We start from the raw sequence: 20,859 nt of genomic DNA on the forward strand, positions 1-20,859 counted from the left end.
GGTCTGGTCTCTCGGGGTGGGGGCAAACGGCGAGGTGGGGGCTTATTGCAGGTGGGAGGAAGGGTGGGATGTGCCATCTTGGGGATGTGAGCTGGGAAGAGTGGCTTTTCCCAGTGGGAGCTGGCTATGTCCCTGTGGCGCCGCATCTCTTCTGGGGCAGGTAGTGTGGAGGGGATGCTGCTCTGTTTTGCTTTGCAGGCAGGCAGCGAGCCTGCCAAGGAGAGAGGATTCGCTGCCTCCCCACAGCGTCTTTGCAAGCGCTGCCGCGCTCCCCCGGTGTCCAGGTCTGTTAGAGCATCACCCACCCGAAAGTTTAGTCCCTGCCCCGCACCCCTTGTCCCCAACTCGGCCTGCCCTAAGGCTGCCTCAACTTGGATCCCCGTGGGAGTTTTGCCTCTGGATGCTCAAACTGTGCCCTGCTTTTTGGGTCCCGCATCGCTCCCAGCTGAAGGGTTCCGTGGACCACCGCGTCCTGGAGAAGACAGGGACACACTGAGGACACTCCGTGGATGGGGAGATTGGTCTGTGCTGGGTGCAAGCGGGTCTGGGGACAGACGAGCTCAACCGGAGGATGGGAATGGGGGCTCGACCCCAAAGGAGGGGAGCCGCAGGGTGCTCCCAACCCCGCCGGCCCCTCCACTGCCTTCTTTACCCGTCACCCCCCCATTCCCCCCCCGCCTCGGGAGTGGCGTGACCTTAATCCGAAGCGACCTTGAGAGAGGCTGCGGCTGCGGGGCGTGCGGGGGCCGGGGGCGTCCCGCGGCGGCGGGGGCCGGGGGAGGGCTCGCCGCCCAGGCGCTGCCGAGGGGCGGGCAGCCCCGGCTCCGTGCGGCCGCCGGCGGTGGAGCGGAGCGGAGCGGCAACGGAGAGCGGGTAAGGGGCTGGGCGTCCGGTCCTCCGCGGGCAGCCGGGCGTCCTGCGGAGGGGAGGGGGCGGCGGCGGGTACGGGGCTGCGACCTCCAGGCTCTGGGACCCCCTGTCTCGGGCTGCGCTGCCCCGGAGCGGCTGCACTGTTGGGGTGGCGCGGGGCGGGAGGAGAAGTGCCGGCGATTTTGTGTCCTTTGCCATAAGGTGTGATTTGCCCCCTGAACCCCAAATCCCTTGGGGTTTGCCGCTCCATCCCGGAGCCCCTTGTCTGTTCCTCGCCTCGCTTCCAAGCCCTTCTGCCCCCGTCAGACACGGGCAGTTTGTAAGCACAGCGGGGCAGCAAGGTGTGGGGTGCCTGAAGGGGGGTGAGGGGATCATCCCTCCCTGTGCTGGCACGGTCACCCGTAAGGTGGCATTTTATTCTGCCGGGGGACTCCACACTGGAACGGCTGGGGACCGCTCACACTCGCTGGCCCTCCAGCTCTGCTGGGGCCTGTCACCATCAGGAGAGACGCTGCAATGGCTCAGAGTGTGCTGGGGTAGCTGGGGATGTTTCTGGCAGCAGGCAGCTGCCCTGCGGGAAACTCTCGGGTTGGGTTTCTCCACACCCTGGCTCTCATCCCGCTTGGCTCAAGAATGTAACTCAGACTGGGGCAAGGGAGCCTGCATGGGGCCAGGCTGTGAGGGGCTCGTGGCATCCCTCACATAACAGGAGAGAGCAGAAGAGATGTGTCCTTGCATCCACATGCCCTTCCTTGTGCTTCCTTGGGCTTTCTTGGGCTGGAAGGGATCATCCCTTCTTTGCTGCGTTTGTGGGGAGGGCACTGCTCCATGGTTGGGACTGGGCATGCTTGGGCTGTGCTGGGAGCCTGGAGGGGCTGGCACTGGGCGAGAAGTTTAGCTCCAAACTCAGTGTGGTAATGGGCCCAAGGGCTGCAAGCTGCTCCCTTGCACACTGCCACCTTGTACACATGCATGGCAGGGTGCCAAGAGGACAGAACTGTTGGTGGCACTGAGCCCATCTCTGTCCCAGTCCTGCATGTCTCCCTGCTTCTCCAGCCCTGGTGCCTCTTCCTCCACCCCAGCTTCCCTAAGACATGCCCATCTCTCTGATCTGCTGCGGCACAGGGGCTGCAGGGCAGGTGAGCACCTGGAGCTGTGGCTCTGCGAAGTGGCTGTGCCAGGCTGGGTGCTGCTGGAAAGCAGGAGGGTGCAGGCGGATGGGTGACTGGGGTTGTCCCCCCTGGTTCCCTGAGGGCCATGGGGTGCAGGGGCTGAGAGCGCACTGCAGGGGATGGATGTGGGACGCTCCTGGAGCTGTGCTGGCCAGCATCAGGGCACCGACTCTGCAGGGCACAAGAGGAGTGCTGGGCTACTCCCTGTTTTTGCGTGAGGGCACTCCAAGTCCTGGGCCAGTGGGTCAGCGCCCTGTGGGTTGGATGTGGGGGGATACAGGCACTACAGCAAGTCCTTGCAGTCTGAACCTTGCAAGAAACATCCGTGTTGGGAAGGCACAGCCCCAGCACTGGGCACTACTAGGAAGGATTTGGGATGGCACCCCAGCTACTCCATGTCTCCGGCAACATGTGAGGTCCCCAAGAGTGGACAGGTGGTCCCTATGTGGCCTGGGGACAGCCAAACAGCCACAGCTTGCCCCACAACTAGGATGTCTCCCAAGAGCAGGGCTACAGCCCTGGCCAGTGCTGTTCTGCCCTGCTGAGGCACACTGAGCAGGGGATGGCTGCTGTCTGGCCCAAGAGCCCACAAGGGTCTGGCAGTCGGGCTTGGCAGCTGCCTGCATGCTGACAGCACCAGCTATTCCCAGCCCTGCCTCACCGGTGCCTGTGCTGAGTCAGGGGCCTAGGGCACGGCTGCTACCCCTGCACCCTGGCACAGAGCCCTTTGCTCTCAGGGACCCTGGGTCCCCTCCTGCACCCAAATCCCAGCCCACCAGCTGTGGCATCCGCTCCTTGAGGGCCCAGCTCCAGCACCGGGCTGACAAGCGCATCCAGTGATTTGTCAGAGTAATTAAAGTCTCAACAGCCTAATCAAGGTCTTATTGTCCAGTAGTATTTATAGTCCCACTCACTGCAGCGTGCTCCCTGTACAGCTGCGGGTGCAGTCACTGCCTGGGGTGCTGGTATTCCCTGGGGAGAAGAGGCTGTGGGAGCTGAGGGTCATTGCTCTGTGTCCCCTTCCTTGCTATCACAGCTGCGCCTCTCCCTTACTTTCAAATTTGCTGGTTGGGGTGGTTTCCTAGGTGGTGGAGGCTATTCTTGGGCACCACCAGAGCAGTTTTTCCTGGTTTCAGGGGCTGCTTCTTACCTGGGAGCAGCAGGGCTCTGGTACCCACTGGGCTGTGGGGCATCAGCGCTGGCAAGCTTTTCTGTTTTCCACCAACACCTTTTGAGCTCCGGCTTCCCGGTAACACAGATTAATATTTCATGAGTATGGCAGTGTGAACTCGACACTTAAGGAATGCAATGACCCAGCAGGAGACAGACATAGGTGCGCTCAGATGCGGGCAGGGGCACACACACCTCGCACACACATGGGTACAGCTGGAGCCCACTCGGCGGGACCTGGGCACAGCATGAGGGTCTGACCTTGCTTCCCCCAGCCACCCTCTCTCTTCCCTCCCCAGCAGCTGCCAGTGTGGAGAAGGCAGAGCTATGGCATCGCTGCTGTGCAACACCCGTGAGTGCCCCAGCGGAGGATGGGTGCAGGGCAGGGCATTGGGCCATCTGGATTTATGCCAAGCCAAATCTGGCTTCTGGGTTGAGCTCACCTTGCTGCACTCAGAAGCATACCTACCCCACCATGGCCATTGGGATTTGGGCTTGGAAGCGCCCAGGGTGGATGGGAGGGGTTGATGGGGAATTACCTTGTGCAACTCTTCTGGTGAAGGGAGTTTGTTTCTGGTTCGTCTCTCCTCCCTCACGGGTTGAGGGACCTTGTGGGATCCCGGAGGTGAGAGAAAGAAAAGTACCAGGGTGCAGTGCCTGGATACCCCCACCCTCCGTGATGCAGCCCATGCTGCCCCCAGGCATCCAGCTCACAGACACACTGGAGCAGATGCAGCAGGGGACCCTGATGTGCAAAGTCAAGTCCAAGAGCTGGAAGAAGCAGCGGTACTTCAAGCTGCAGGAAGACTGCATGACCATCTGGTACCAGTCCAAGAGGACAGGCAAAACTGAGTCTGCCTGTGAGTACCAGCTGCTCTGTGTTGCCCGAGAGGCCGTCAGTAGGTTTCAGAGTGAACAGGGATGTGAAGGTACGGAGATTCTTGGGCTATGCTTGCTAAGGGTGCTGGGGCATTGAAGAAAGGCTCTGCATGTGAGATCTCTTCTCACCCACATGTCTCCATGAAACATCCTGCCCCCAGCAGGACCCATGGGTCAAAAGGGCTGAGTAGAAATTGCAGCTGATACAAACGGAACCTCTGGAATTCCAGTGCAGGAATAAGCAGACAAAGGGGCAGATGGATGACTGGCTGACTTGATAGCTCAATGGTTAATGGATAGATTACTAGCTCAGTGGGTGGATGGATGGATGGATGGATGGAGTGGAAGAAGGGATGACTGGAAGGATAGATGTCTGTGGGCAGGGCCCCTTCCCCTGTGGTCCTTGTCCCCTACAGACAGGCCTCCCCTCCCTCTGCCCCAGTCTCCATCAGCGATGTGGAGACGGTGCGGGAAGGGCACCAGTCGGAGGTGCTGCAGAGCGTGGCCGAGGAGTTCCCCCCTGAGCGCTGCTTCACCATTGTCTTCTACGGCCGTCGTGGCAACCTGGACCTCATTGCTGGCTCGGCAGAGGAGGCACAGTGCTGGGTCCAGGGCCTGCGTCAGCTCATTGAGGTGGCCACCACCATGGACCAAAGGGAGAAGATAGACCAATATCCTTCCTGAGAGCATCACTCTACCCCCCACACCCATTGCTGATCATTCCCCAGGCCCTGCATCTTCTGCCTTGCCCCAGCATGTGTGTAGCTATTCTGGATCTCACCATCTGCATCAGTGTAGGGCACAGGAAAAGGAAAAGATGCACTCTGATACTCCCCAGCCCCATTTCTCATAGCCAAGGTCCTTTCCCTTAACATTTGCCCTGGTTTCTCGCACATGGATTCGTGACTGGTTCCAGAAGGCTGACAAGAATAAAGATGGGCGCATGAACTTCAAGGAGGTGCAGCATCTCCTGAAGATGATGAACGTGGACATGAACGAGGATCATGCCCTGCGGCTCTTCCAGGTAACCACAGCACCTGAGAGTCTGGAGGGGCTGGAGAGAGACTGGAAGGGCTGGTACAAGCTGTACAACACCTCCTTGCAAAAGGACCTGATCACTTTCTTCCACCCACCCATCCACCCATCCATGCATCCAGCCATCCACCCATCGACCCAGCCAGCCAGCCAACTACCTGTTTACCCAAACAAACACACATTTGTTCATTTATTTGTTAAACTAACCAGCCAAGGCAGCTCTTCCCCCCCATTCATTTGTCCATCCAGCTGCTTATCTGTCTACCAAGCTAACCAGCCATCTGTTTTTTTATCCCTCCCTCCCTCCCTCCCTCCCATCCATCCATCCATCCATCCATCCACCTAACCAGCCCTCCATCTGCCCATTCATCCATTCCAACATTGATCAATGCCTGCCTCTGCCACTGGCATGGGGGACTCTGTTTGGGGCGGGAGAATTCCCTCACAGCACCTTCCGTGGCCAAGACACCCCGTTTTGCCCCATCTGGGTGCTGAGGGAGCTCCTTTGCAGGATGCTGACAAGTCAGAGTCGGGGACACTGGAAGGGGAGGAATTTGTACTCTTCTACAAGTCTCTCACGCAGCGTGAGGAGGTGCTGAGCCTCTTCCAGGAATTCTCTGAGGATGGAAAGAAGCTGACGCTGCTGGAGCTGGTGGATTTCCTACGGCAAGAGCAGCTGGAGGATGAGGGCACAGAGGAGCTGGCCATGGAGCTCATTGACAAGTATGAACCATTGGAGACAGGTGAGAGCTGGCTCAGACATCATCTGTACTCTGCATGGGGGCAAGGAGGGGTCACAGGCTCACAGCCCCATGGCAGGAGCATTCCCAGCCCCATCCTGCTGTGAGTGGGCACAAGAAGAAGACTCACCAAGGTGTGATCTGGGTGCAGTTCTGCTTTATTTGGTCCGTTCCTGGGCCTTTTTTGTGTAGAAGGTTGACCAGCCATGGTGTGCAAGGTCCAGCTTTGGGGTCCACTGCCCACCTTTCCCCGTGGCATGTCTTTCTGTGCCCCAGACTCTGGCATCAGTTTGGGGATTCCAGGAGCCACTAGCAGCCCTGTTTGCCCCCATTCTGCCTCTTCCATGTCCCCTGGCTGTTGCTGAGCCTCCCCCTGTGCCTGCAGCCCGGGCTCGCCATGTGCTGAGTGCTGATGGGTTCCTCATGTACCTCTGCTCCCCGGAGGGCTCCATCTTCAACCCCCAGCACCGGGCGCTGTGGCAGGACATGAGCCAGCCACTCTGCCACTACTTCATCTCCTCCTCCCACAACACCTACCTGATAGAGGATCAGATTCGGGGCCAGAGCAGCATCGAGGGCTACATCAGGTAAAGGGACTGCTCCCTTCCAGCTGCCCTCCAACACCCTCCCACCTCAGTGTCATGTCCTCAGCAGCTCCATAGGGTAAACCCCAGAAGCTCCTTTGCTCCTCTGTGGTGCACTCCTCTGGCCTTGCCCTGCATGCAGCAGCATCCCCACCCTTGGTGGGTGTCCCCTGGTCCCTTAGGGGTGACACCCACGGGCAGAGGGGAGGGCAGGGAGCTGGTGCCCTGGCTGAGTGCAGGGTTCCAGGGGTGACAACCCACCCCCAGGGCTCTGAAACGGGGCTGCCGGTGCCTGGAGGTGGATTGCTGGGACGGGCCAAATGGGGAGCCCATGGTGTACCACGGCCACACCTTCACCTCCAAGATCCCCTTCCGGGAGGTGGTGAGCACCCTGGGGAAGTACGCCTTCAAGGTAAGGCACCCTTCCCCAGGTGCTGGTGGTCGTGGGTGGTCCTCAGTGGGTGGGGATGCATGGTAGTGGTGGGTCCCTGGAGGGGGAGTGGTGCTGAGGCTCACACACCTGGTGATGCAGCCGGACTGGTCACACTGCGGGAGAGGAGGGCGGCTGTGTCACTTCCTGGGGACAGCCTGCACTGTGCTGTGCCAGGGGGTGGGTGCTCATGCAGACAAGGTCTGTTGGGGGTGCAGGGGTGAGATGGGATGTGGGGGGTACTGGGGGATTGGAGGGGTATGAAGGTCTCAGGGGACAAACAGACACAAGTGGCTCCATCCTGGCACTGATCATGCATGGATGAAGCCCTTGTGAGAGCTCACCAGCCCCACCAAGGCTGATCTCCAGCTGTGCATGTTGCTCCTCAGACCTCGGACTACCCAGTGATCCTGTCCCTGGAGAACCACTGCAGCATGGAGCAGCAGGAGGTCCTGGCCCAGCAGCTCAAGGACATCCTGGGGGAACAGCTCCTCACCACTACCATTGATGGGCATGTCCCCACCCAGCTCCCATCCCCAGAGGTAGGGACAGAGCACAGCTGTGCAGGGCATCTCTGTCCTGCCTTGAGAGTGTGCTAAGGAAGTGGATCTGCTGTTCAGAGAATAGGCCAACCTGTTCCAGCATTGTCCTGCTCCACTGGAGGATTTGAGGACCCTGGGGGTGGGTGTCCTCATGTTCACAGAGGTGCAAAGGCTGTCCCCAGGGTTGTCTCCCCATGCCCTGCAGAATCAGAGAGCAGGGCAAAACGTTCCTACCCCATCCCCTCCTGAGTGCTGAAGTGATCTGGTCATGCTGGCCTCCAGCAGTTCAGGATCCCAGGGGACATGGCCATGGAAGCGCTGAGTAGCCCAAGGTGCTTCTCTATCCCCAACCCCACAGGAGCTGAAGCACAAGATCTTGCTGAAGGGCAAGAAGATTGGGCGGCTGGAGGACACCCTGGATGGGCCAGGGGATGAGGCGCCCGATGTGTCTGACAATGACAATGGGGCAGAGGCAGAGGAGGAGAAGCGGAGGGCAAAGGTAAGTGGCCCAGGCTGGGGACCAGCTGGGACCACTGAGTCCCTGGACACAGGTATGAGCTGTGGTGACATCCTACTGCATAGAGGGGAGACAGAGACTGCAGAGACATCACCAGGCAGGGAGGACAGCCCTTTCTGCCTCTGGCCATGCCAGCTCCCTCCTTGTTGTGGTGGCAACATATTGGAGGTCCCCTGCTTGCTCTGTTCCTGCCAGGAAGGCTGCTCATAGTAGGGATGCTGCCATCCACCAGCACACCTCTGGCTGCTCTTGCCTGCCCTGGCTCTACAGGCCCTGGCCTGGCTGAGTGCTGGTGGGTGGTGCTCCCATCAGGGGGGACCCAACATGGCTCTGCCTTGCAGAAGGACAAGGAGAGCCTGGCACAAGCATTGTCCGACTGTATCATCTACTGCAAGAACGTGCCCTTCCGGGGCTTCCAGGAGGCCCGCAGCCATTCCCGGCCCTCTGAGATCTCCTCCCTCTCTGAAGCCAAGGCCAGGAAGCTCATCCGGGATGAAGGTGAGATTAAGGGGGCAGTGGCACCGGGTGACTGGGACAGAGTAGAGGGGGCCAATGGCTTCCTCGTGGGTAGTGCCAAAGCCCTCCCTTTCTGGGAGAAACAGGGTTCAGTGGGGCTGTACTGTGGGGTTTGGCTCTGGTAGGTGATGAGGTTATTGGCTTACAAAACAAGGCAGGACACCTGGATTCCTGAGCAGGGAGAGGGATGAGAATTGGTGGGTGGGTGCGCAGGTGGATGGATGGATGGATGGATGGATGGATGGATGGATGGATGGGCAGCACATGTGGGTGGCTGTGCAGGCCAGAGAATGAACCCACAAGTGGCTCTCATACTCTATCCCTAGGAAATGAGTTTGTTCGCCACAATGCCTGGCAGCTGACACGCATCTACCCCAGCGGGATGCGGACTGACTCCTCCAACTACAGCCCCCAGGAGATGTGGAATGTGGGGTGCCAGATCGGTATGGCCGGGGTGCAACAGGGCTGTGGGCTGTGCCAAATGCCACCATCAACACCTGTGTTAATGCCAGCTACAACCCTATCCGGAGCCAGGTCAGGTTGCTGGCTCTTGTGCTGCCCTGGGGGGGTCCAGGAACTAGTGCCTTATTCCCCTATGCAACCCCACATCTCTCTAGGTATGGGGACAGGCTGGTTTTCTGCTCAAAGCAGTGTCTCCAAGCTGTTCTGAACCCTTTTCCCTGCCACCTCCCTCCAGTGGCCTTGAACTTCCAGACAGCCGGCATGGAGATGGACCTGTGTGATGGGCTCTTCAGCCAGAACGGCTGCTGTGGCTACGTGCTCAAACCACCCTTCATGAGGGATGAGGAGACTCTCTTCAACCCTAGTGACCCCAGCAGCCGGGAAGGCCCTGGCCCCATCACCCTGACAATCCAGGTACAGGGTTGTGGAGAGACCCTGGGGAAGCCATGATAGTGTGCTGGGGCTCTCTTGGTCCCAGACAGATGGGGACACTGTTAGGCAGTGTGGAGCCAAGTAGCCTTACAACAGATAGATTTGGCTGCTCCCCAGCTCAGGGGGTTCATGCTCCTTCCTGCAGGTAATCAGTGGGCAGCAGCTGCCCAAAGTGGCCAACAGCAAGGAGGGAGCCATCATTGACCCACTGGTGCGTGTGGAGATCTACGGGGTCCCCGCGGACCAGGCGCACCAGGAGACCAAGTACATCGAGAACAATGGTGAGACCCACGGTGGTACCAGGCACAGTCCCTGCTGTCCTTCACTCTCTCAGCACCTGCTCTCTCTTCCCAGGGTTTAACCCCCGCTGGGATGAGACACTGCAGTTTCAGCTCCACGTGCCAGAGCTGGCCCTCATCCGCTTTGTGGTGGAGGATTATGACAAGACTTCCAGGAATGATTTCGTGGGTCAGTTCACCCTAGCCTTTGCCAACATCAAACCCGGTGAGTGGCTGCTGCTCAGTGGTTTTGGGCACCCAGGACAGCCCTGCAGGCATGTCTGGGGCTCAGCTGAGTACTAGAGAGGAGGGCGGGACTCCAGTTGGCCAGAACCTTGCTGTCCTTCCTGCAGGATATCGCCACATCCATCTCCTCTCAAAGGATGGCACCAGCATCCCACCCTCTTCGCTCTTTGTCCATATATGCATCACCAAACCACCTGGTCCTGAGCAGGACTGAGCTCATGGGGTGAGCAGCACCCAGATGGAAGCCACAGAGCCAGCTCCAAGCAGCTGGGGCCATAGAGCCAACCACCTTGCCCTCTTGTTGAGCTGTTTCTGTCATCCCTGTGTCATTGTTGCTGCTGTGACTCCTTCTGCAGTAGCCTCCAAGGGCTGGAAAAAGCACTGACCTCCCCTTTCCAGGTTCAGGTTGCTGCTGCCCATGCATGAGTGTGGGGTCTACACCAGTGCAGCTCCCTGCACCCTCCACAGGCATCCTGCCCTGGCCCATGGTCACAGCTTGACTGTGGGAAGGAGGAGAGATGGTGTGTGGCCCAGCTCTGCTGCAGGGGCTGGTCCCCCTCCAGCCAGGGGAGCAAGGCTGGAGCCGAGCAAACCCTAGGGCTGGGCACAGCTGGGAGTAAAGTTGGTCCTCACTGCCCCCTAACCCTGCAGAACCCCATCACATCCCTTGGCCCCTAGAGCCCCAAATTAACCCTTGTCCCATCCTTTCTCTGTAAGCAACCTAATAAATTGTTCAGTGACAAACAGGTCCGGGTCTGGGTGCAGCAGTGCTGGGGAGAGAGGGGGAGCTGAGCTTGGGTTTGTGCTCTCTTTCTCTGTGGGTACCTGGCCCACTGTTCACACAGGGGTTCCAAGCAGCCCAAATAAATGGTATTAAAAGGAACTGAGGGATTCCTTTTATACAGTTGTGTATTTTACAACCCATATACATATATGCCTGTACACACACATACATCTCTGCAGCAGGCCTGTGCCACCAGCACCTTAAAGCAGTTGGGATTCAGCCTCACTGTGGCGTGCCATCCTTCTCCACAGGGCACCCTCCTTCTTGCTCCATCCTGGGGGGCCCCTTGGCCTGGCTCTCCCTCTGCACAGTGTGTAAGTGGACAGTGTGAGTGCTGGGGTCCTTTCCCACCCCCTGGCTAGGGTCGACAGCCCCGTGCTCAGGGTGATGCCGCTGGATGTGTTTGATGACCTGGAACTTCTGCTTGGCCTTGTAGGGGCAGTAGCGGCAGAAGAAGGGGTGCTCGTTGGTGTGCGTCAGGTAGTGGTGGCGCAGGCCAGCTGCCCAGCGGAAAGCCCGCCCGCAGGCGTTGCACACATAGGGCTTCTCCTCACTGTGCTTCTTCAGGTGAGTCTTGAGGAGAAAGCGGGTCTTGAAGGCTTTGCCACACTGCTCACAGATGAAGGAACGGGCTTCCTGGTGCCGTGTCTCCTTATGCACCCGCAGGGCATCCGCACGGTTGGTGCAGTACTCACACTCATCGCAGCAGTATGGCTTCAGGCCTGTGGCAACAGGGAAGGGGATGGCACCGGGATAGGGGCACAGTGCTCCCCAGTCCACGGGTCTCACCATCCCTATAACAGAGCATCAGTCCCCAGGGACTTCCCCCCACATCCCATTTTGTTAGCAGGCACACCAAGATCCCCATTTCCAAGGCTCCAAACAGTGCCTAGGGTCTGTGCCACCCAAACTTCCCTCCCACCTGAGAGCACTGCCCCCACCCCATTAGCACAGGATGATGTGCTGCCCCCTAAATGTCCTCCTCCATCACCAGCTGGGCCACTGGCAGAAAGAGAAGCATGGAGCAGCCCCAACACCCTCCCTGGTGCTCGACAGCCTGTCCTCAGTGGGCAGCACTCACCTGTGTGCTTTGTCATGTGGTACTTGAGCTGGTTCACCCACTTGCATTTGTAGCCACAGTCAGGGCAGAGGTATTTCCGCTCCTCCTTGTGGATCCGCATGTGATACTGGGCAGGAGGATAGGGTCAGGATGAGACCATGTCCCCTGCCCTGGGGATGTGCAGGGCTCTGGGGTGGCAATGAGAGGCTCAAAGACAGCTCTGACATCTCCAGCTGCATGGGACAAGGAGGGCTGTGTGCTTGCTTGGCAGGCTATGGGCAAGGGGGATCCACAGCAGGGTCAGGATGAGATGCCTGTACTGTTGAGCTGCTCTGTCCCAGCCTGTGGATGGCACAGGCTTTGTTCCCCAGTTTGGTATGTAAGGCAGAGTCAGGTTAAAAACCCAGCCCAACAGAGCTGAGCACATTGCACAGCCTCACCCAGGTGGCCCCAGGGAGCTCCAGCTCAACCTGGCCATTAAAAAAGTCAATACTTCTTTTAGCAAAACCAGACTATTTTTCCCTCCATTACCCTATGCCTCCATCACCCACGCATTTCCTTTTCCAGGAAAAGCCCTTTACCACACATCAGGATGCTAATCACCTACAAAAATGAGGGCAAGGTCATGCTCTGCTTGCAAGAAAGCTGGAGGTTTCCCTGCACCGTCTAACTGGCACCACAGAGCATGCCGAAGCCAGCAAGCAGCCAAACTTGACTTTGAATGGTGCAAGCTGCACCCAGAGAAAGTCAAAGATGTCAGTAAGAAAAGTGAACACAGACTGCTGCCCACCTTCTTGCTTTGTTAAAAGTCTCCCTCGCCCTTAAACTGCAACGGCAGAGAAGAAATGTATTGTACTGACATGACTTTTATGTGCTTGTCTCCTATTTCTGTTCAGTATGAGCCACTGAACACAGAGGATAAAACCTCCCCTTGGGAACTTCTTCCCCAAAGCCCTGTGGCTGGATGCCCCTCAAGCCACGCAGACGCAACAGGATACATTCCCAAGCAGAGCTCTTACCTTGAGACGTGAGGGGTCGGCGCAGGCATATTTACAGAGGTGGCACTTGTAGGGCTTCTCTCCAGTGTGGATACGGATGTGCCACGTGATTTTTTGCCTGTTCTTGGTGGTGTACTCACAGTCCGAGCACTTGTACACGCGGGTGCCCCCATGGCCCTTCATGTGCTGGTCAAACACAAGCTGGTGCTGGCAGGCAAAGTCGCAGAAGGGGCAGTGCAGGGGTTTGTCCTGGGGGGCAGCTGGCTCATGGCTCTCCATGTAATGCCGCACCAGCTGCTGCCGCTCCTTGGCTGCAAAGCTGCACAGCTCACAGCGGTGGCTGAAATGCTGCGTCTTGTGCTCCTCCAGTGCCTCCCGGGTGGCGAAGGTCTCCTTGCAGGTGCTGCACTCCAGGTGTGGGTGCTGCTTCTGCACGTGGCACTTGAGCGTGGCCTCACTGTGACACACAAAGTCGCAGCGTGGGCAGCTGTAGGAAACCTTTTCCTCATGCCGCCGCAGGACGTGCTGCTTGAGGGCCGTCTCAGAACTGAAGCGAGCCTCACAGCGGGAGCAGCCGAAGTTGAGCTCACCATGGTGGCAGCTGTTAACGTGGCGGGTGATGTCATTCTGCAGGTAGCTGCTGTAGTCACAGAGCGGGCAGAAGTGGGTGGGTGTCTTCTCATGCACCCGCAGGCGGTGGATGCGCAGCTTGGAGTTGGTGCCGAAGGTCTGGCTGCAGATGCTGCAGGAGATGCGCCCCACGCCAGTGTGCAGGGACTGGTGGGCCTCCAGGCGGTAGCGTCGCGTGGTGCTGAACTCGCAGTAGCGGCACTTGTGCGGCTTCACCCCCTCGTGCTTGATGCGGACGTGCTGCCGCAGGCACCGGGCCTGCTTGCAGGTGAACTCGCACTGGCGGCACTGCAGCTGTGGCCGCTTGCTGTAGTGCTTGCGGTGCAGCCTGCGGTGCAGCCGCAGGGCTTTGGCCACCTTGGAGGTGAAGGGGCAGGAGGTGCAACGAAACTCGCCCAGAGTCACGCAGCCCCTCTTCTTGTGCGTCTTCATGGCCCGTTCCTGGTGGCAGGTGAAGGGGCAAGTGGGGCAGGAGAAACGCCTCCTCTTGGGCAGGGTGGCTTTTGGTGGGGCTGCATCCAGTGGGAGCTCACTGGGCTGGCCTTTCTCAACACTGGGTGGGTCCCCCTCAGGGAGTTCGGTCCTTTGGGGTTCGTCCTCCTTGGGATGCATGATGTGCTTTTCAGCACAGTGGCTCTTGAGTGCCCGCCGGGAGCGGAAGGCCTCAGGGCACAGGGAGCACCAGAACTGCTCCAGGTTCCGGCAGCCATCCTCCACATGAGAGGTGATGGTGGTGACACGGGAGCACACAAAGGAGCAGGCATTGCAGTGCAGCTTCCCTCCCTCCAGTCGGTATTTCTCTGAGGGCTTCCCAGGCTGGGAGGCACCAGCAGCTCCACCTGGCTCAGTACCTCCCCCTTGCTGGGGAGGCTCTTCTGCCATCTCTGTGCTGTCAACCAGCAGGGATTTCTCAGAGATATGACAGCCCAATGTCTGTGCCCCAGCCAAAGGACTGCCTCCTGCTTGTGTTTTATCAGGCAGCAGTTCAGCTTCCCAAGGGCTCTCAGTATGCCTGGACTCCTCTGAGCCTCCCTTCTCGCTCTCTGCCATTTCTGTACCATTATCACCAGGCTGGTGAGCAGGTTGGCACAGTCCAGGTGCCTCCTGACTGGTTGGTTTGAGGATCTTGTTCTTCAGGAGAACTGGGCACTTCTTCAGGAGGTGGGTGTTGAGTCCCCTCTGCTGTTTAAAGCTGGCGCCACACTCACGGCACACAAGCGGGGCCCGGCGGCTCTGGCAGCTGGCTTTGGAGTGCAGGGACATGGATTTCTCCTTCCGTGTGATGTACGAGCACTTCTCGCACTTGAAGACCTGGCTCTCCGACTGCACCACCAGCATCTGCACCCTGCCCTCCAGCACCAGCGTCTCTGCCTGCTCCTTGTCCTGCTTCCGCAGAGCCTTCAGCACTGACTCCGAGCCGCCCCTGGCATTGTCACCAGAGGTGGTGACATCCTCTGGGACAGGCAGGCGGCCCTGTTCACGTGTCTTCAGCATGCTGAGCCAGGCCTCTGGCAGCTTGGCTTGGCTGGTCTCTCTCAGCTCCGTGTCTGCCACCAACTTATGGTGGTCTGAGCATGACCCCTCAAGGTGGCCCATGTCCTCCTTTAGGGCATCTTTTCCCTGGTTGTCTCCTGCCGCTACACTGCCCTTCACCACTTTGTCTTCCTGTACATTTACCTCCTCTTCCTCAAAGTCTGGGATGTCTTCAAGTGTATTGCCACTGTCCTCCAAGCCAAGGCCATCCTGGGAGCCCAGCATCTCATAGGCTGCGGGAGGCTCCTTGCAGGACAGCATTTCCACACTCTCTGGCTGGGTCACACAGGCTCCTCCAGTCAAGTTCTCCAGGAGAGGGTCAGACGAGACATTCAGTGCCTCCAAGTGCAAGGTGCAGCTCTCTGCCACATCTTCAGAAACAGTGAGCTCAGTAGAGCCTGTGGCAGCATTTCCTTGCAGGCAGTCATCTTCCAGGGCATTGCCAGCAATAGGACAGCTCTGCTCCCCCTCGCCCACACCTCTCTCTGCCTCACTGCTGCTCTCTGGTGGAGCAGCATCCTGCTCAAGGAGGGGCACCACGAACACTTGCTGGTAGCCCTCTTCTCCCTGAGACTCTGCTTGGGATGGCTTCTCCTTTATCCACTGCTCCTTGCCAGTGAGGGAGGAACTGGCATCCACATGCAGGGCTGCACCGAGCTCATAGCCAAAGAGTGCCTCAGATGAGCTGATCTCCAGCTCCTTGCTGGCGTAATTTTCCAGCCAGTCCTTGTCACCAGGAACATAGCCATGAATCTTGCGCTTGTGGAAGAAGAGGCTGGTGTTACTGAAGGTGCAGTATGAACACAGGGCACAGCGAAACTCCTTCTGCTTGGTGTGCTTGCAGTTCTCATGGTTCAGCAGCGCCTGCTTGTACTTGGTCTGGTAGGTGCAGTACTGGCACTGGAAGACAGGCACCTGGTAGTTCTGCGAGTGCTTCGTCTGCATGTGCTTCTGCAGCTCGTACTTGCGCTTGCAGGCGAAGCCGCACACCTCGCAGATCAGACTTTTACCCTGGTGCCGCAGCTTGTGGCTGCTCAGCTGGTCAGCACGGTGACACCGGTATGAGCACTGGTTACACTGGTATCTGTGGGGACAAGCAGAACTGGTCAGGCAGCACAAGGAACTGGGGCAGGCTGAGCTTAGTCAGGTGTGCTGAGCTCTCTTTCCCCACCCCAGACAAATGGGGAAGGGGTATTGTTCGATTTTCCAGATCTGACCTTTGCCATCCAGACAGCTCTTACCACAGGCCATTCCTCCCTACTACAGCCCTTGGCACTGCTGGTTCTTTACACCCCCAGCCTGGGGACTGGAGATAGATTACCTGAGTAATCCATACAGTGACCATGTCAGACACACATATTCTCACATGTGCACACCAACAGCACTTCCAGCATCCCTGGAGGAAGGCTAGACCCAAATGAGGTGATAATTTGGCAGTCCTGAACAGGCCTTGACCCACAAACAACAGCAGAGCCATGAACCCAAGCTCAGAGTTGCACCTCTGAGGTAATACACCTCCTTGGTGGCATAGAGACAACAAAAATAGCTTTGCCTCCACAGCACCATGCTGCAAGTTCAAAGACCACATTTCTTATGCACCGGACAGAGCAGGCCAGACATGAGAAAGTCTGGCACACAATGCAGCCAGGAGAAGCAGACCCCTAGAGCAGGATCTGGGGAGCCTTGACTATGCTGCCAGGCCAGTGGAGCAGGGGGTCTTACCGGAGATCTCCAGTGTGCTTGCGCATGTGGACGTTCAGGTAATGCTTCCACTTGGTGATGTACCCGCACTCGGTGCACATGAAGTTCTTGTCATTGGAGTGGGTCAGCATGTGTTTGGACAGGTAGCTCACATCCCGGCACGTGAAGTCGCAGAGCTCACACTTGTGAGGTTTCTCTCCTACATGCAACACACAAATGCCTTCAGCATGACAGCCAGATAAAGCAACACGGCAGAGAAACCAGCTCAGCAGGGAGCATGCAACAACTTCAGCCAAGTGATCCTGAGGTGGCAAAGCTGGTGGTGGGACCCAGGAGCCCTAACTCAGCCCTCTCTACCCACCCAGGGCCAGGACAAGACACCTTCCCCATCCCAGTTCAGCTTTTGGGACCCCTACAAGGGACACCCACCAGTGTGCAACAGCATGTGCCGGATGAGCACCCGCTTGTGCGCGGTGGCAAAGGCACACTCAGTGCACTTGTGGATCTTCTCGTTGGCGTGCATCTTGCCCACGTGGTCGTGAAACTCCACAGGGTTGAAAGTGGCATAGGGGCAGAAGCTGCACTGGAGCTGCTCACTGCCCGGGTGCCCCTGCTTCTTGTGCTTGCGGAAAACGTGCTTGTTGGAGCAGATGAAGTCGCACTGCTGGCAGTGGAAGGCGTAGTGGGTTTTCCGGTGAGCCTCCATGGCCTCAGCCGTGCCGAAAAGCAGCGAGCAGGCATGGTACTTGCACTCCACCGCCTTGATGCCATGAGCATCCTTGAGGTGACGGACAAACTCCTTCCGGTCCTCTGCGCAGTAGTCGCAGTCCCCGTGGAAGCAGCTCAGCCTCTTGGGTTCGGCTTTGTGAGTCTTCAAGTGCTCCTTGAGGGCCTGGCTGAGTCGAAACTTCTCCTCACAGACGGGGCAGGAGTAAACATCGGAGTAGAAGTTGGAGATGTCCTCGTGCATGCTGGCCATGTGGCGGTTGAGGGCGTTCTTCTCCACTGAGCTGTAGTGGCAGAGTGGGCAGCGATGAGCCTTCTCGCCCGTTTCCCGCATCATGTGGATTTTCAGCTTGCTTTTGCTGGTGAAGTACTTGTGGCAGTTGGGGCACTGCAGGCTGGGGTCAGGGAAGTGCAGGTGGAGGTGCTCTACCAGGTGCGTCCGCTTCTTGAAACACCGCTTGCATTCGGGGCACATGTGGGTTTTGTAGAGGTACTCGGAGCCTTCTGCAACATCTCCTGGGGGAACAGAGGAGGGGGAGCAGTTAACAGGGAAAAGATGGAGAGCACAGGTGGGTGTTCTGTCCCTGATCCAGTTGTGCCACAGTGAGGGTTTATACATGTGCAGTCACACAGCCACCACCTACTCAAGAGGGACTGTCCCCACCCCAAGCCACCAGCACACTTCAGGTGAGCTCTTTCCAGCTCAACACTGGCAAAGCGCAGCCTACATCAGGCCTGCCCACGTGCCCCTGGTCCCCAAAGCCAGGCAGACCTTTGCCTAAACCTGGCAGCATGTGTGAACAGGAAAAGAAGGGACATATTTGCTTGGGCAGAGGTTGGGAGAACAAGTGCACTGGTACATGCAGGAGATATGAGGTCACCCATCAGCCTGGGCCACATTTCCCTGCCAGCCCTGAGGATGTGGTGCTTGTTCACAAAGCCTGACCACGTCTTAGTAGGGCCCCACATCCTACCTTTGAAGTGCTGTGCCTGTGGCACTCCAACTTTCTTGGGAGCTGTCTTCCCATTCTCTTTGGCCTCAGCTTCGCAGAGGCTCTCTCCATCCTCCTCTGGTGATTCATCCCCACTGCTGTCGGAGTCCTCTTCTCCAGCTGATGCTTTCTGCCCCTTCAAGAAGTTGTCCCCAGTACCCTCAGGCTTTGCTGGCCTGGCTTCTACTGCGCTGGCTTTCCACCCAGGGTGGCAATTACCTGCCTCCTCCTGCCCTTCTGATGCTGCTTCAGTGGGGAAAGACAAGAGATCATCACATTCCAGGCAAGAGGAAGCCACCCCCACACACATGCAGAAAATCTACCTGGCTGAGATGGAGAGCACAAACATTGCTGCAGGGAGGCAGGAATGCAGAGTTCCCAACCCTCCAGCACCGCAGCTTCACCCCCCACTCCTCCAGTTGTAACTGGGATGCACAGACAAAGCCAGCCTCTGCAGCACCCACAGGCCCCAACCCCCCACCCAGCTATACCTGATGGCAGGACGCAGCACTGGTCGAGGCCGTGGGGGTCTGAACTTGGGGGGTCGCCTGTTGCGGGCATCTCAGAGGGGGACTCTATGGTGTGACCCTTCCTGTGCTGCCAGAAGAGCTTAGCATTGGCCGTGATGAAGTCGCAGTGGCCACAGTGGAAGGGGAAGTGTGTCCGGTGGTGCTGTTCCATGGCCTGGCGGCTGGGGAAGAGCAGCGGACAGGCCCGGCAGGCGCAGGACACAGGGGACGCCCCGTGCAGGTGGCGCAAGTGGCTGCGCAGTTGCTTGCGGTCCTCTGTGGTGAAGTGGCAGCCCCTCTCGGGACAGGACAGGGCTCCCAACGGGGCACGGTGGGTCTTGAAGTGCTCCTTGAGTTGGCCAGGCTGCACAAATGCCTCCCGGCAGACGGGGCACAGCAGGCACTCGGAAGCAGAGCTCTCCTGTGTGCTGGCTCTGGGCAGCTCTGAGCCCACAGGGTCAGTCTGGCCCTCGCTGGCAGAAGCCAACAGTGCCCCTGGGAGTTCCAGGTGCTCTGGGGGGGGAAGCAGCAGGCACTGGTGCTGGGACAGCAGGGAGGCCTCTGAGAAGCTCTGGCCACACCTCTCGCAGAAGTACAGTTCCACCACTTTGACCAGAACCTCTGCAGAGAGCAAGGGATGAGTGTTAGAAACAGCTTTTGCCAGGCCCAGAGCTTGGGACTGGTGGTTCAGTTCCAGCTCTGGACAAGGAGAATAAACCCCTATTGCCACAAATTACAGTTTGGGAACCACATCTCCCATAAGAGGGGAATACCACCACCCAGGTGACCACAATAACCAGTTCTGTCCCTTTGCACCTTGGAGGCATACAGAAATGAGAGGCTGGTCTGGCCCCATTCCTATTAGGATGCACCCACACCAGATCCACGTGCGAAGCATGCTGGGGGGCAGCAGCCCAGGTGGAGATCTCTGTCTGGTCCCTACCAACAGCCTGGAGCAACCCTCTCACGCAGCATGCAACTCCCACAGCCACTCTCCCCATCCACACACCCAGCTGGTGCCAGGTCTGTGCCCAGTGGTGGCACCAGACTCATGATGCAGGGTCAGAGATCTGAGGGCACCTGGGACAGGGACCCTGGCCAGACCTTTCTCCCTCTGCTGAATACAGTGGGGCCCATTCTGCGCTCCCTGCATCCCATACCTGTGGCACTAGCCGCGTTGCTCAGTGTCACATTGCCAGCCACTGCCTCGATGAATATTTCCACATTGCTTCCTTCAGAGTGAGCCCCTTCCCCAGGCATCGATGCCTCTGCCAGCAGCAAGTCCTGGCTAGCAGCCAGCGGGGGTGTCCCAGCCAGACCAGTGCTGGCCACACCAGGGCTTCCCACGGCTCCCACCTCTCCTGGTGTGGGCAAGAGCAGCTCCGAGCACAGGGACTCCATCTCCCTGCTGGCACCCTCTGATACAGTCACTGCTGCACTCATTGCCACCAGGCACTGCCTTGGTGCTGGGCTGGATGACCTCTCAGTCTGAAACAGAAGAAAGCACTTTAAATGAGGGACATCCCAGGGCCCAAGAGGATTTTGGGGAGCAGCCTGTGGTGCCAGGCTGAAGGCAGGGTATCTCAGTGCTGACTCCTTCCTGCTGTGCCTCAAGCAGGCCGCTGGCAAAGCCCTCTGTCACGGGGGAGACAAGAACGCAAGGACACCTGTGCCCTCTCCCTCAGCCCAACACCGCGGGCTTGCTCCCTGGGTCCAGCTGGGCCGAGCCCCGAGCCCACCCTCAGAGCTATGCCCAGTCTCCAGCCAGCAGGTGCCTCCACGAGTCCCGCCCGGCCAGGTCCCCCCCCAGCCCCTCGCCCTTCACCCCGGGCTGTTCCCAGCCCCCCCAGCCCCTCATCCCAGGCAGTTCCCGGCCCTCCCAGCCACTCACTCCTCGCCCCGATCTGTCCCTGGCATCCCCAGTCTCTCGCCCCTTACCCTGGGCTGTCGCCAGGGTCCCCTCAGCCCGGGCTGTCCCCGCCGCTCCGGGTCCCCCTGCCCCGGCACATCTCGGTGGCGGTGTCGGGCGGCGAGAGCGCCGCCCTTTGTGCCT

At 58.7% G+C, this 20,859-nt stretch overlaps 2 protein-coding genes across 8 annotated transcripts; one reads left to right on the forward strand and one right to left on the reverse strand.

Annotated features, from left to right (window-relative positions):
- Nucleotides 1–770: 770 nt before the first annotated feature.
- On the forward strand, nucleotides 771–10,619 carry PLCD4 (phospholipase C delta 4). Of its 6 annotated transcripts, none has more exons than XM_042040621.1 (16): nucleotides 771–873; nucleotides 3,512–3,564; nucleotides 3,914–4,072; nucleotides 4,534–4,762; nucleotides 4,986–5,115; nucleotides 5,638–5,869; nucleotides 6,252–6,453; nucleotides 6,718–6,862; nucleotides 7,270–7,422; nucleotides 7,781–7,921; nucleotides 8,281–8,437; nucleotides 8,782–8,898; nucleotides 9,153–9,331; nucleotides 9,495–9,630; nucleotides 9,704–9,853; nucleotides 9,981–10,619. In XM_042040621.1, exons 2-16 carry the CDS (start codon nucleotides 3,540–3,542, stop codon nucleotides 10,085–10,087), a joined length of 2,262 nt encoding a protein of 753 aa, XP_041896555.1. In that variant the 5' UTR covers nucleotides 771–873; nucleotides 3,512–3,539; the 3' UTR covers nucleotides 10,088–10,619. The 6 variants fall into 6 exon arrangements, with proteins under 6 accessions (XP_041896555.1, XP_041896557.1, XP_041896556.1 ...); XM_042040623.1 differs by having other exon boundaries at nucleotides 3,515–3,564; XM_042040622.1 differs by having other exon boundaries at nucleotides 779–873; nucleotides 3,488–3,564.
- A 145-nt stretch (nucleotides 10,620–10,764) lies between these two features.
- On the reverse strand, nucleotides 10,765–20,857 carry ZNF142 (zinc finger protein 142). Of its 2 annotated transcripts, none has more exons than XM_042040608.1 (9): nucleotides 20,745–20,857; nucleotides 19,967–20,294; nucleotides 18,789–19,427; nucleotides 18,280–18,540; nucleotides 17,009–17,821; nucleotides 16,601–16,778; nucleotides 12,737–15,962; nucleotides 11,739–11,844; nucleotides 10,765–11,379 (listed from the first exon to the last, which is right to left on the reverse strand). In XM_042040608.1, the coding sequence occupies exons 2-9, from the start codon at nucleotides 20,247–20,249 to the stop codon at nucleotides 10,880–10,882; spliced, it is 6,006 nt and encodes a 2,001-aa protein (XP_041896542.1). In that variant the 5' UTR covers nucleotides 20,250–20,294; nucleotides 20,745–20,857; the 3' UTR covers nucleotides 10,765–10,879. The 2 variants fall into 2 exon arrangements, with proteins under 2 accessions (XP_041896542.1, XP_041896541.1); XM_042040607.1 differs by having other exon boundaries at nucleotides 18,280–18,543.
- Nucleotides 20,858–20,859: the final 2 nt, after the last annotated feature.

Source organism: Corvus kubaryi, unplaced genomic scaffold, assembly GCF_017639235.1.
Source record: "Corvus kubaryi isolate FWS band 111438036 unplaced genomic scaffold, C.kubaryi_AGA036_p1.0 37396, whole genome shotgun sequence".
Classification (NCBI taxonomy): domain Eukaryota; kingdom Metazoa; phylum Chordata; class Aves; order Passeriformes; family Corvidae; genus Corvus; species Corvus kubaryi.

Coding starts and splice junctions, on each gene's coding strand:
- ZNF142 (XM_042040607.1), bottom strand. CDS start 20,249: ATGAGTGCAGCAGTGACTGTATCAGAGGGTGCCAGCAGGGAGATGGAG. Junction 18,544..18,788: donor GTGCTGCGTCCTGCCATCAG/GTATAGCTGGGT, acceptor TCCCCACTGAAG/CAGCATCAGAAGGGCAGGAG. Junction 11,845..12,736: donor CCGACCCCTCACGTCTCAAG/GTAAGAGCTCTG, acceptor CCTCCTGCCCAG/TATCACATGCGGATCCACAA.
- PLCD4 (XM_042040620.1), top strand. CDS start 3,688: ATGGCCATTGGGATTTGGGCTTGGAAGCGCCCAGGGTGGATGGGAGGG. Junction 7,423..7,780: donor CCCAGCTCCCATCCCCAGAG/GTAGGGACAGAG, acceptor CCAACCCCACAG/GAGCTGAAGCACAAGATCTT. Junction 9,631..9,703: donor CAAGTACATCGAGAACAATG/GTGAGACCCACG, acceptor CTCTCTTCCCAG/GGTTTAACCCCCGCTGGGAT.